Consider the following 11,782-nt stretch of genomic DNA (forward strand, 5'->3'; position numbering starts at 1 on the left):
GGGTTAGATCGCTGAAGTCTGGGGAGGCCATCCTGAGGCTTGAGTTGGGCCTCGACGCAGGACGCTAGCCCTCCCTCATTCCCCTCCAGGAAGGGAACGTAGGGGTTGGGAGTAGGCTAGGTGACGAGATAGGTTAGCCGAACAGAGACAATAAAGGGGGTTCGGGGACGATTTATAGTGGGGAGGAAGGAAGAGCAAAAAAATAAAAATAACAAAAAAATAAGTTGGGGCTAAATTGGGTTTTACAAATTAAGGGGGTGGGTATGGACGGAGACAGGCAAAGGCGATAGGTGGGAGGGAGACAGGTCGGTGGGTCCAAGCCCGCCTTCTGTGTGGCCAGCACCACCGCACTCCCTCCACCGACCTGCACTGCACAGCGAGAGGCCGGCCAACTTCGTCTGCTGGATGTTGTTTTGCTGTGAGGCCTGTACCGGCCGGATCGTCAGCAGCTGTGTTGCTTCAAGGCCTTTGCCGGTCGGATCGTCCGCCGGCTGTGTTCGCCTGCGGCGGCCTGGTTCTGCAGGCTGTGTGTGCCTGCCACCTTTGCCATGCCATGCCCACTGCCCATGTTCACCAGCCCCCATTCTGTTTTGATTTGCCCCCCCCCTTGTTCATTACCACGTGCGCCAGGATCGTCGGGGAAGTTGCAAGGACTGTCCTGTTGGCAGCTACAACACGGGCCTGCAGTAGCGGCCCGTGCGCCGGTTGACTCTTTGCTTTTTTTCCTGCAGAGTTCATTGATCCTGGGCCATAGTTAGTGTAAGATTTGTAAGGTTAAGTTGTTAAGATGTACTGTGAATATGAGTGCGCCCCAGGCATGTACGTCATAGCGCCGGCATTTTATTTAAGTCGTCTGGATGAGTGTGTTTGTTAGTTAGTTACTCAGCCCTCAGGTTGTTTATTTTGGGGACACGAATACACTGAATGTTGCACTCAGTGATCCGAAGGTAAAACGTATTAGGGGAGAACTACACATGATGGCACACGAAAATTTGACGACACGGGACGAGTCTGTAAAAAGGGGAGGGGGTAGTGTTACAGTTGTGGAAATTCGCATTACACCATAAAGGGTCCTCAGCTGAGATATATCAGTAAGTTCATGTGTAGTTAGCCCAAACCCGTTGTTTAGAGGGAATATATGTGATCCATTCGGGCTGCAATTCTTCAGTTAGTCGTTTTTCTTTTGCTGTCGTTACTTTGGTGCAAGAACAACCACGAACATCGCCACAACCAACATCTCAACGATCACGCCATTCACTACACGACACCCACAATCACGCCATTCACACCGTGACGCCACCTTCCACAACTACGCTACCACATCTTCGCCACTCGCCATTTAACGGGCACCGTACGGTCAAGATCTCAGCGGGACGGATGAAAGGAGCGAAGTGGCAGCAGCAACCCGGTGTGCGAAGGGGCATCTCCCACCAAAAACTCCCGCATGAATATCTCCCGCCAAGATCTCCCGCCCAAAACGCCCGCGTTTTGGCATGGGGGAGGTGTGATTTGAGCCAGAGGTCAAAGGTGAAAAAGGTGGGGGCCTGATTTTGGGGGAATAATTCCCTGGCCCCGAGCCAAAACTGACTTTCCTCGTCCCCCGTGCGGCGCGGGGAGGGGGGGGACGAGAGGGCACGCCCCTTTTTGGGAAGCTTCCAGAAGGGAGGTGGAGCCAGAAACGGGGAGGGGCGAAGGGCGGAGCCCCACCCTACAAAAGGCAAGAGTTGTTGGAGAGTCCTTGCTCTTGGTTGGTTCGGTTGGTTGTCGAGGGGTGGAGAGTCCTTGCTCTTAGTTGGGTTCGGTCGGTTGTCGAGGGGTGGAGAATCCTTGCTCTTGGTTGGTTCGGTCGATTGTCGAGAGTTGTGGTGATTGTTCCTGGTCGGAGGTTCTGTTCGTTCGTCCCTGTCGGGCGGACGACACGTGCAGGCGCGAGGCACGAGCACAGTGGACCACGCCGGAGGGACTCGGAGTTACGGTCGCTAAGGACTCGACGCGCTAAGGGAAGTCGCGACTTCTTTTCTTTTGGGGTTTTGTGTAAATGTCTGTGGGTGGCGCCAGTCCTGAAAAGTAGAACTGTTATAAGTGTTGCCGTGTAAATCATATTCGGTTGTAGATCTGCTTGCTTTTATTGTGTTTTTTTGCTTGACTGTAATATACGTGCCTTCTGTGCTTCCCTAATAAATGTGCTGGTCCAATTGTTCCCCGTTTCGCTGCGTCCTTTCCTTTGTTTGAATCTCCATCTTGCATCACGTAAGGGATTAAAAGTGGGTTTTAAAACACCCGGTAACTAATCTGAACCGTCAAGGTCGACGATAACTCCGTTCGGTTATCCCTGTAGTACGGAATGAGCCGCTTAAGCGGTTCGTGTCCGGAGTCGACCTGTGGCATGGTACAACTCCTCGGTACGCTATCCACGCGGGTACTTAGGTAAATCGACCATTCGGCGATCGGACCCTATTTCGCACAGGTAGAATGTGGACTGAGTTGTGGTGAGGTTAAACGCCCACCCGTGACTGGCTCCTGGCGGTAGTTCCCGGAGGGTCACGACTGAATTGTCCGTTCCGGTGGGCGACGCGGTCGCCATTCGAGTCAAGCGGCCGATTGCACGCCGGATGGGCCAGAATTCGCAACTATATATATATATATATATATATATATATATATATATATATATATATATATATATATATATATATATATATATATATATATATATATATATGTATATATATATATACATATACACATATACACATATACACACACAGTGGGGAGAACAAGTATTTGATACACTGCCGATTTTGCAGGTTTTCCCACTTACAAAGCACGTAGAGGTCTGTAATTTTTATCATAGATACACTTCAACTGTGAAAGACGGAATCTAAAACAAATATCCTGAAAATCATTGAATGATTTTTAAATAATTAATTTGCATTTTATTGCATGAAATAAGTATTTGATACATCAGAAAAACAGAACTTAAGATTTGGTACAGAAACCTTTGTTTGCAATTGGGCAGTTCCATAAATTTGTCAACCAGGAAGCCAATATTTCAAAATGAAATTATCAGCACAAATTATATACCATTTTGAAGGGAATTGTACAAGCTGTTCAAAACTTTTAAATTATAAATGCACTTTTTTTGAAAAAAATCTGCACACCACATAAATTTTTAATTGAACTTATGAAGTCAGAAAATTCATTTTTTCTGTGTACATCCGAACACATGGTATTTTTTTAATTATTCCAAGGTCATTAACGTGTTGACACTATTTTTTCATTGTTACTTGTTTTCTACTAAACACTTGTCATATCATGGCCAAATAAGAGTTTCATATTCTCAATCTTTGTGTCTGTGCTATCTCAATAATGTGTCCAAAATGTACGTCCGAAATTATGGAAATGCCCAATTACAGAGATCAGACGTTTTCCTGTAGTTCTTAACCAGGTTTGCACAGACTGCAGCAGGGATTTTGGCCCACTCCTCCATACAGATCTTCTCCAGATCCTTCAGGTTTCGGGGCTGTCGCTAGGCAACACAGACTTTCAGCTCCCTCCAAAGATTTTCTATTGGGTTCAGGTCTGGAGACTGGCTAGGGCACTCCAGGACCTTGGGATGCTTCTTACGGAGCCACTCCTTAGTTGCCCTGGCTGTGTGTTTCGGGTCGTTGTCATGCTGGAAGACCCAGCCACGCCCCATCTTCAATGCTCTTGTTGAGGGAAGGAGGTTGTTGGCCAAGATCTCGCGATACATGGCCCCATCCATCCTCCCCTCAATACGGTGCAGTCGTCCTGTCCCCTTTGCAGAAAAGCATCCCCAAAGAATGGTGTTTCCACCGCCATGCTTCATGGTTGGGATGGTGTTCTTGGGGTTGTACTCATCCTTCTTCTTCCTCCAAACACGGTGAGTGGAGTTTAAACCAAAAAGCTCTATTTTAGTTTCATCAGACCACATGACCTTCTCCCATTCCTCCTCTGGATCATCCAGATGGTCATTGGCAAACTTCAGACGGGCCTGGACATGCGCTGGCTTGAGCAGAGGGACCTTGCGTGCGCTGCAGGATTTTAATCCATGACGGCGTAGTGTGTTACTTATGGTTTTCTTTGATACTGTGGTCCCAGCTCTCTTCAGGTCATTGACCAGGTCCTGCTGTGTAGTTCTGGGCTGATCCCTCACCTTTCTCATGATCATTGAGGCTCCACGAGGTGAGATCTTGCATGGAGCCCCAGACCGAGGGAGATTGACTGTTATCTTCAACATCTTCCATTTTCTAATAATTGCGCCAACAGTTGTTGCCTTCTCACCAAGCTGCTTGCCTATTGTCCTGTAGCCCATCCCAGCCTTGGGCAAGTCTACAATTTTGTCCCTGATGTCCTAAGACAGCTCTCTGGTCTTGCCCATTGTGGAGAGGTTGGAGTCTAATTGGTTGAGTGTGGACAGCTGTCTTTTATGTAGATAACGAGTTAAAACAGGTGCAGTTAATACAGGTAATGAGTGGAGAATGGGAGGGCTTCTTAAAGACAAAACTAACAGGTCTGTGAGAGCCAGAATTCTTACTGGTTGGTAGGTGATCAAATACTTATTTCATGCAATAAAATGCAAATTAATTATTTTAAAATCATACAATGTGATTTTCAGGATTTTTGTTTTAGATTCTGTCTTTCACAGTAGAAGTGTACCTATGATAAAAATTACAGACCTGTACGTGCTTTGTAAGTGGGAAAACCTGCAAAATCGGCAGTGTATCAAATACTTGTTATCCCCACTGTGTGTGTGTGTGTGTGTGTGTGTGTGTGTGTGTGTGTGTGTGTGTGTGTGTGTGTGTGTGTGTGTATGTATGTATGTATGTATGTATGTATGTATATGTATGTATATGTATGTATGTATGTATGTATATATATATATATGTATGTATGTATATATATATATATATATATATATATATATATATATATATATATATATACACACAACCAAGCAGCTTGTATAGCACTCGCCAAGTGGCTTAAGCACTCAAGCAAGTACACCAATGAAGCGGTTCATAAGGAACTGCTGGCTTGGCAAGTGATTAGCAATCGTTGATTGGTCATGTAAACACCATGCACCCGGAATGTCAGGCGATGTCTGAAATGGGCAAATTAACTCTATTTTTTAGCAGTCGGTACTGCTGCTGAAGTCAGTAAAGAAGTTTAAATTTTTTTATTCGGCTGAGATTAAGAGATTCGAGGTTATGGCATGTTCAGAAATGAAATAACACCATGAATGCTGGCATCTCTGGGCACCATTAAGACCTAAACGGGGGCTCGCGAGCTGACCAAGGATAACGCATTGATAAAGGATATAATTAAACAACACCATTAATTATCTTCAAAAGGGGTGTTTATATTAACCCAAACAACAAATTTTTATTCATGCACTACCTTGAAGTTCCCTTGGTATGCATACAAAGTTTGGGGCCGCTAGGTTTCATGGTTTTGGAGTTATGGAGGAGATGGATGGATGGACAGACACACAGTGACATTTATTTGTGTATATATAAATTAATATATTTGTTTTTTCTTCTTTCTGGTGTTCTGTCCAAATGTAGATTTAGCACTGCCAAATATTACATTGGTAGGTTTACTTTTGCCTTCCCACAGGTATTTAGGGCAGGAATTTATAACTTGTTCAGGGTGCCGGCAATAACTCACTTACTCTTCACGAAGTACACAGTGAGATCATTAACATCCAAACATGTTCAACCTCAAGATTGAACTTTCAAACTTGTCCCTCTCCTCTAAAACCTCGTGGCACCTTGTGAAATCTGTCTCCGGGGTATGCTGCCCTTCCATCCCTTTCCTCTCTTAAAATGGCACCACAGTCAACTCTGCTCGTGAGAAGGCTGAATGCCTCAATTCTGTGCAACTTACTTCCATATATTGTGTCCTGCACCCTCACTCTCTATACCCACCCTACACAGTCACATCCAACTACTCCTGGACTCCTGGACTGGACTGAGAAGGTGGAGAAGTTTCTGGCAACCCTCGGCTCTAATTCTGCAACTGGACCTGATGAGATCAGCTCACGTTTCCTAGATACCTGCTCTGCTGCTCTTGCAATTACTCTCTCTAACCTTTTCACCCTATCATTTTCCGTCAGTCATCTTCCATCTGCTTGAAAGTCAGCCACATCACTGCATTACATAAAAAAGGTGCAAAAACTGATCCCCTCAACTACAGACCAAAGCTTACTTCCAATAATCAGCAGGGTCATGGAATCTATCATCGCAGTTGATATGAAATCCTTCCTTTCCTTCAATGGCCTCATCTCAGATTACCAATTTGGAGTCAGACAAGGTCACTCTACCATGGAAATGCTGCATCGACTCTCACAAAAATGGATGGAGACCCTCAATGTCAGACATGGGATCAGGGCCATCCCTCAAGATAAATCTTGAACTTTTGATGCAGTCCATCATCCTGCCTTGCTCTCAAAACTCTCTGCCTACGGCATCAAAGGCCAACCCGACATCAGAGGAAGTCAGTATGGCTTACTGACTTCCTCCAATCTCAGAATCCTTTCATCTCCTCTCCCTGTTAAGGGTGGAGTGTCTCAAGGCAGTGTTTTGGGCCTACTCCTATTACTGATCTTCATCAATTATATATATATATATATATATATATATATATATATATATATATATATATATATATATATATATCTAACTTTTTGCTGACGACTCCACCCTCTGCCGTGACATCCCTCATCCTTCAGATAGACAGGCAGCAGCCTCTTCCCTCTTTTCAGACCTTGACAAATCACAAACTGGTCAAACACTTGTAATTAAAGTCTTTCAATCCAGACAACTCTCACACTCTCCGAAAGAACCGTCTGGCAAACCCTCCCATCTACTTTCTTAACAATCGTCTTGAGGAAGTTCAGTCACTCAAACTCTTGGGTCTCATGATCAGCCATGATCTTTATTGAGCAAACCACATTTCTAAGTTGGCCTCCAAAGCTAAGGCATCCTTTGTTGTACAAAGTGTTTTTTTGGCACACATGAACTCCTGTCCACCTACAAGGCCTTCATTCGCAGCATTCGATGGAGTACCGCTCTCCCCTCTAGGGTTGCGCTCCTGCCTCACAATTTGCTCAGCTTGGTGCCATGGAAACCAAGGCCTGCAAGATCATTGGAATCTCCCATGATGAAGTCAAGTCTATGGGCTGATCACATTCTAAATGTAGACAGGTTGGAAGTCTTTCTGTGTTCTCCCACCTCCTTTCTGACCTTGCACCCTCTGCTCCTTCCATGCTTTGCACCTCAAGGTTTCTACAGGGCGTACACACTCCACAATCAACCCCCTTCTGATGAAACTCCCAAAATCCAGCATCACTGCTAACCTTCACTCATTCGTTCCTCTTTTTCCCTACCTGCGGAAACAACTTGCACATTAGTTTGAATCTCATTCTTACCTCCAGGTCTTCAAGACAGCTGTTCAGATCATCCTCCATCCAAAATCACGATATTTTACACCACCCATCCCCCCCACCCCCCGAATCAAATTTCCAGTTTTTCCCTCCTAAGAGTTTTCTTATTTATAGATCTTGTCCACCCCATATGGCTCATTCCTCCCCACACCCTATATTTGTCCAAGTGTCCAAGTTCCCTCTTTTTTGTCTTTCAACGCTGCTGTTGGTGCCCCCCCCCCCCGCAACACCCCCTCTCTACTGTCCCTTTTGTTCTGTTGCATCCTGATCAATTCCATGTTCTAACTCTTACACAAGCCTTGATCTTCTGCACAAAAAAGAAGCAGACAGTACACCAGTTTAAATTCATCTCAGGCATGGCACATGCATTGATGAATGGCCTGGTCTGCAAAACACCAGGGTGACAATTTATAGTTGAGCCGAGACGCAAACCCAAGTTAGACAGCTCAGAGGAGAGTGTGCATACCTCTAGGCAATCCTGCCAGTCCATATATTACCTTAAATATCCACTTTCATTTGATGTTTCATTGAGGCTGGAAAGCACCGTTTCCTGCAGAAAGAAAACATTTTTTTCATAGAAGTAAAGAAACCCATAACATAGAGATAATTTTAAAATACACACATAAATGGAGGGGGCACCAAAATGACAACTCAAATCCATCATCAGCAGGCAACTTCATCACATATTTCAAAATTTTTCTTGGAGAGTTTATGGCTTTTTTGGTGAAATTACACATGGCTCTCAAAGGTAAAAGTATTTCTTCAAAATGAAATTTCAGATAAATACAGGAATGGTTAGTCAAATGTTGTTGCTGGGTCTTAGGGTTCTGATGGGGTCAATTGTATCTACAGGGTCTTCGGGATATAAATGGTCTAAAGGGTCTTAAGGGTCTAAGGGGTCTTAGGAGTTGAAAGGGTCTACAGTGTCTTCAAGGGTCTTTTGGGTGGGGGTCTTCAAGAACCTTTGGGGGGGGAGGGGGTCTTCAAGAGTCTTGGGGAATCTTTATGGGGTCAAAAGGTGTAGAGGGGCCTGGAACTCGCACGGATGGGCAGACACACGGCTTCTTTTATAGTATAGACTTATAGATGCACAGGAACATTTTCATGTTTCAAGGCAAAGCTTCTTTGCACCGAGGGCTCTTTTAAGGATCATCACCAAACCCTGCATAGCTCCATTCGTTGATCTCTACCTCTTTTACAGGCCACTGGCCACCAATTATTCAGGTAGCATTCGCAATGCTTTGTCCTGGTTGTGTGCTGTTTCTGACAAGAACCTCATAAAGACAGCTGCATTGTTCAATTGCAGGCTTAGTCGTAGCAGGAGTTTGCTCGGGTGCTGCCATGCAAAGGGATCTTCAACATTAACCAGAAAACGCTGGCAGACAGGACCCATGCTCAACATCCCATCTGATGGATGGCGTACTCATTGATGCAAGGCCCTGCCAGAGAGATACCAGGATGGGAGTTTAGAGTAGGGTCAAGAATCAGGAGTACGCTGACCAATGAGCTATCCCATCAGCAACTCCACCTGGCAGGTATAAGAAGTCTATTTTCTTCACTTCATTTTTGATTTCCTGCTACACAGACATTTCAGCTGCTCCATTCTGACCCACCATTGTGTAGAAACAGGAACAGTAAAGCCATGCTTTCCAGTTGGCTGTAATCATGCTCTCAATTTGGCTGTAATCATGCTCTCCATTTGAGGGTTTCAGAAGGTAGAATTGTGTCCTCCCATGATTCAAAGTATCCAACTCCATTGTGGTTGGAAAAGGATCATGCTTCAAGGACCACCATGAAACATTCTCCCTTTCCTTGCATCCCCTAAGCCTTGTGTTGAGAATATGCTTTGTAGTAAAGGATTATCTCCTCCTCCTTCTCTTGATATCTAAGTAAGAGTTCCCTTCCGAGGCACTTAGACGCAGGAGGAGACAATTAGGCCCATCAAAGTCTGCAAAATGCTTCCCAGCCCATGGTTGTTTGTCTGTGCTCTATCTTTTTTAATTTTGAGCATCAAACAAGGAAACAACATGTACCATTTTTAAAGTCTTAGGTATGACTTGGCTGGGATTCGAACCGCTGACCTCCCAGACTCAGAGAGAACACTCCAACTATTATGCCACCGAGGTTAGTTATGCTCCAGTTCACCTCTTGCTGGTTTTGTGGCAGGTGGAACCTCTTCAGCTTTTTGCTTTAGTGCAGAGCTGTCTCATGGTGAGGTTGAAATATTCTTCTTCTTCACTGGAGAAGGTGCAGTCTATTATTTTTGGCACACATTTCCAGCTGGTCAGTATGGCTGCACAGATCTAGTTCTTAGGCTCACCAGAGAAGAGGGTATTGCATTTGGGTCCATTTGCTTGCACTCACGTAGGCCACAAACGCGACCTAGTGGTAGCCAGGAGTACACATTCTCATTTTTCAACCAAGTACCCCTATAATGTACTGTCGGACCCCGTTATTAGCAGGGCATATGTTCCTGAAAAAGTCCGCAAATGTCAGGGTCTGGGGCATTGTTTTAAAAAGAAAAAAGAAAAATTTTAATGACCACCTGCACTGACTTCCTCGTACGTCTCAATGCTCTCCATCCTGCATTAAAGTTTACGTGTGAGACCAAGCAATCAAATGTACTTCCCTTTATCGATGTGTTAGTTGAGAAGACTGAGGATGGATTATTGACGACAATCTACCGCAAGGCCACCTTCACTGGGCAGTACACACGGTGGGACTCCTTTAGCTGAACACACTACAAGATTGCCCTCATGAATACGCTTGTTAATAGAGGTCAGGTCAGGTATGGGAGCATGTGCCAGAACAGCACGTCGCTGCGTCCACTTTCCGCCGGTACTCCAGGGGCCTCCGTCTGGCCATTTTCCAGGCAGATGCCAGGCCCATCCCCATCTCCTTGAGATGATGGTCAACCTGTTGCAACCATGAGGCACGTGGTCGACCCACTGGCCTCCTCCACTCATGAGACTCCCTCGCTGAGAGAATCTGGTGAGCAGGATCAGAGTCAGGAAAACGAGCCACATGTCCATACAGCCACAACTGACGCTCATGGACTATGCAGGTCACAAATCTCATCAGAGTCTTTCTCAGCAACCGCTCGTTGGACACAAAATCCGACCAGCGATAGCCAAGGATTCTCTGAAGAGACCTGGTACCAAAGGAATTAAGTCTCCGTCTCAGATCCTTGGTCAGAGTCCAAGTCTCGCACCCATAGAGCAAGACTGGAAGTACCAAGGACCTGAAGACTCGGACTTTCGTCCTCCCGCACAGGTACCGGCAGCGCCACACCCCATGATCCAGTGAATCCATGACTCCCCAGGCCCGACCCAGACGTCTATTGACCTCTGACTCGCAGCCAGCAGAGACATGAATATCACTGCCAAGGTAAGTGAATCTCTCCACGACCTCAACATCCTCACCACAAACAGACACAGACAGGACAGCAGCATCCAAGATGTCACCGAAAGCCTGGATCTTAGTTTTGACCCAAGAAACCCGTAATCCCAACGGCTCCGACTCCTCATTCAGCACCTCGAGGGCCCCCAAGAGGATGTCTAAAGTCTCCGCAAAGATGACTGCATCATCTGCAAAGTCAAGGGTGCACCCATGTATGCATGTTAATAGAGAGTGTGGGCCATATGTTCACCCTGTCGACTTGCTGCCGAAATTGAGCGCATTAAAACCATTCTCAGGGAGAATGGCTACCCTGCGCGACTCATACAGCACAAAACTGCCAATCGGTCTGAGGACACTATATTTGGACCAGAACAGTGTCTGGTTTGTCTTGGTTTGTCTAAAGCTGCCATGGAGAGGTAAAATCTCTCAAAAGTTTGAACAGGTGAAACGGTCAGTTTCACAATGTTAAAACTCTGTTGCAACGAGAGTGATTTTTACCACCCACAAATTGCTCCCTTCAGTCTAGAAAGATGTGCTCCCTACCATGAGACTGAACAATATTATTTATGAATTTCAGTGCCTGTGTGATGCCAGGTAAGTAGGTCACACATCACTCGGATCGAGCAGCACATTCCATTGGCAATCCGGAACAACTTGGAGATTGGTCGTACACAACCACCCCGTACATGTAAGAACCCAACAAGAATGCCTGCTCAAAGTGATTCTGCCATTGAATCGCACCTCTTGAACGATACCGATTGTGCCCAGGACTATAACGCTGAATGGTTCCGGATTGTGGCACGTGCTCGTACCGAAGCACATTTACGTGTTCTTGAAGTCACATTTATACACACGAGCTCCTGTTCTTTATAAACAAAAAGAGTACGTGCAAACAGTGCATCTGTTCTGACCTGA

The 11,782-nt window shown here is 45.6% G+C and overlaps 1 protein-coding gene across 3 annotated transcripts in view; it reads right to left on the minus strand.

The window, feature by feature from the left end:
* Positions 1-11,782, minus strand: part of MFSD11 (major facilitator superfamily domain containing 11) — a 65,525-nt gene that overhangs the window by 40,451 nt on the left and 13,292 nt on the right. For all 3 annotated transcript variants that reach the window (XM_085892131.1, XM_085892129.1, XM_085892132.1), the window contains one exon: positions 7,966-8,018. In XM_085892131.1, the coding sequence (XP_085748257.1) occupies positions 7,966-8,018 (53 nt within the window). The remainder of the gene's footprint in view (positions 1-7,965; positions 8,019-11,782) is intronic.

The sequence above is a fragment of the Eptatretus burgeri genome, chromosome 8, assembly GCF_056783735.1.
Source record: "Eptatretus burgeri isolate ZD-2024b chromosome 8, Ebu_testis_v1, whole genome shotgun sequence".
NCBI classification, from domain to species: Eukaryota; Metazoa; Chordata; class Myxini; order Myxiniformes; family Myxinidae; genus Eptatretus; species Eptatretus burgeri.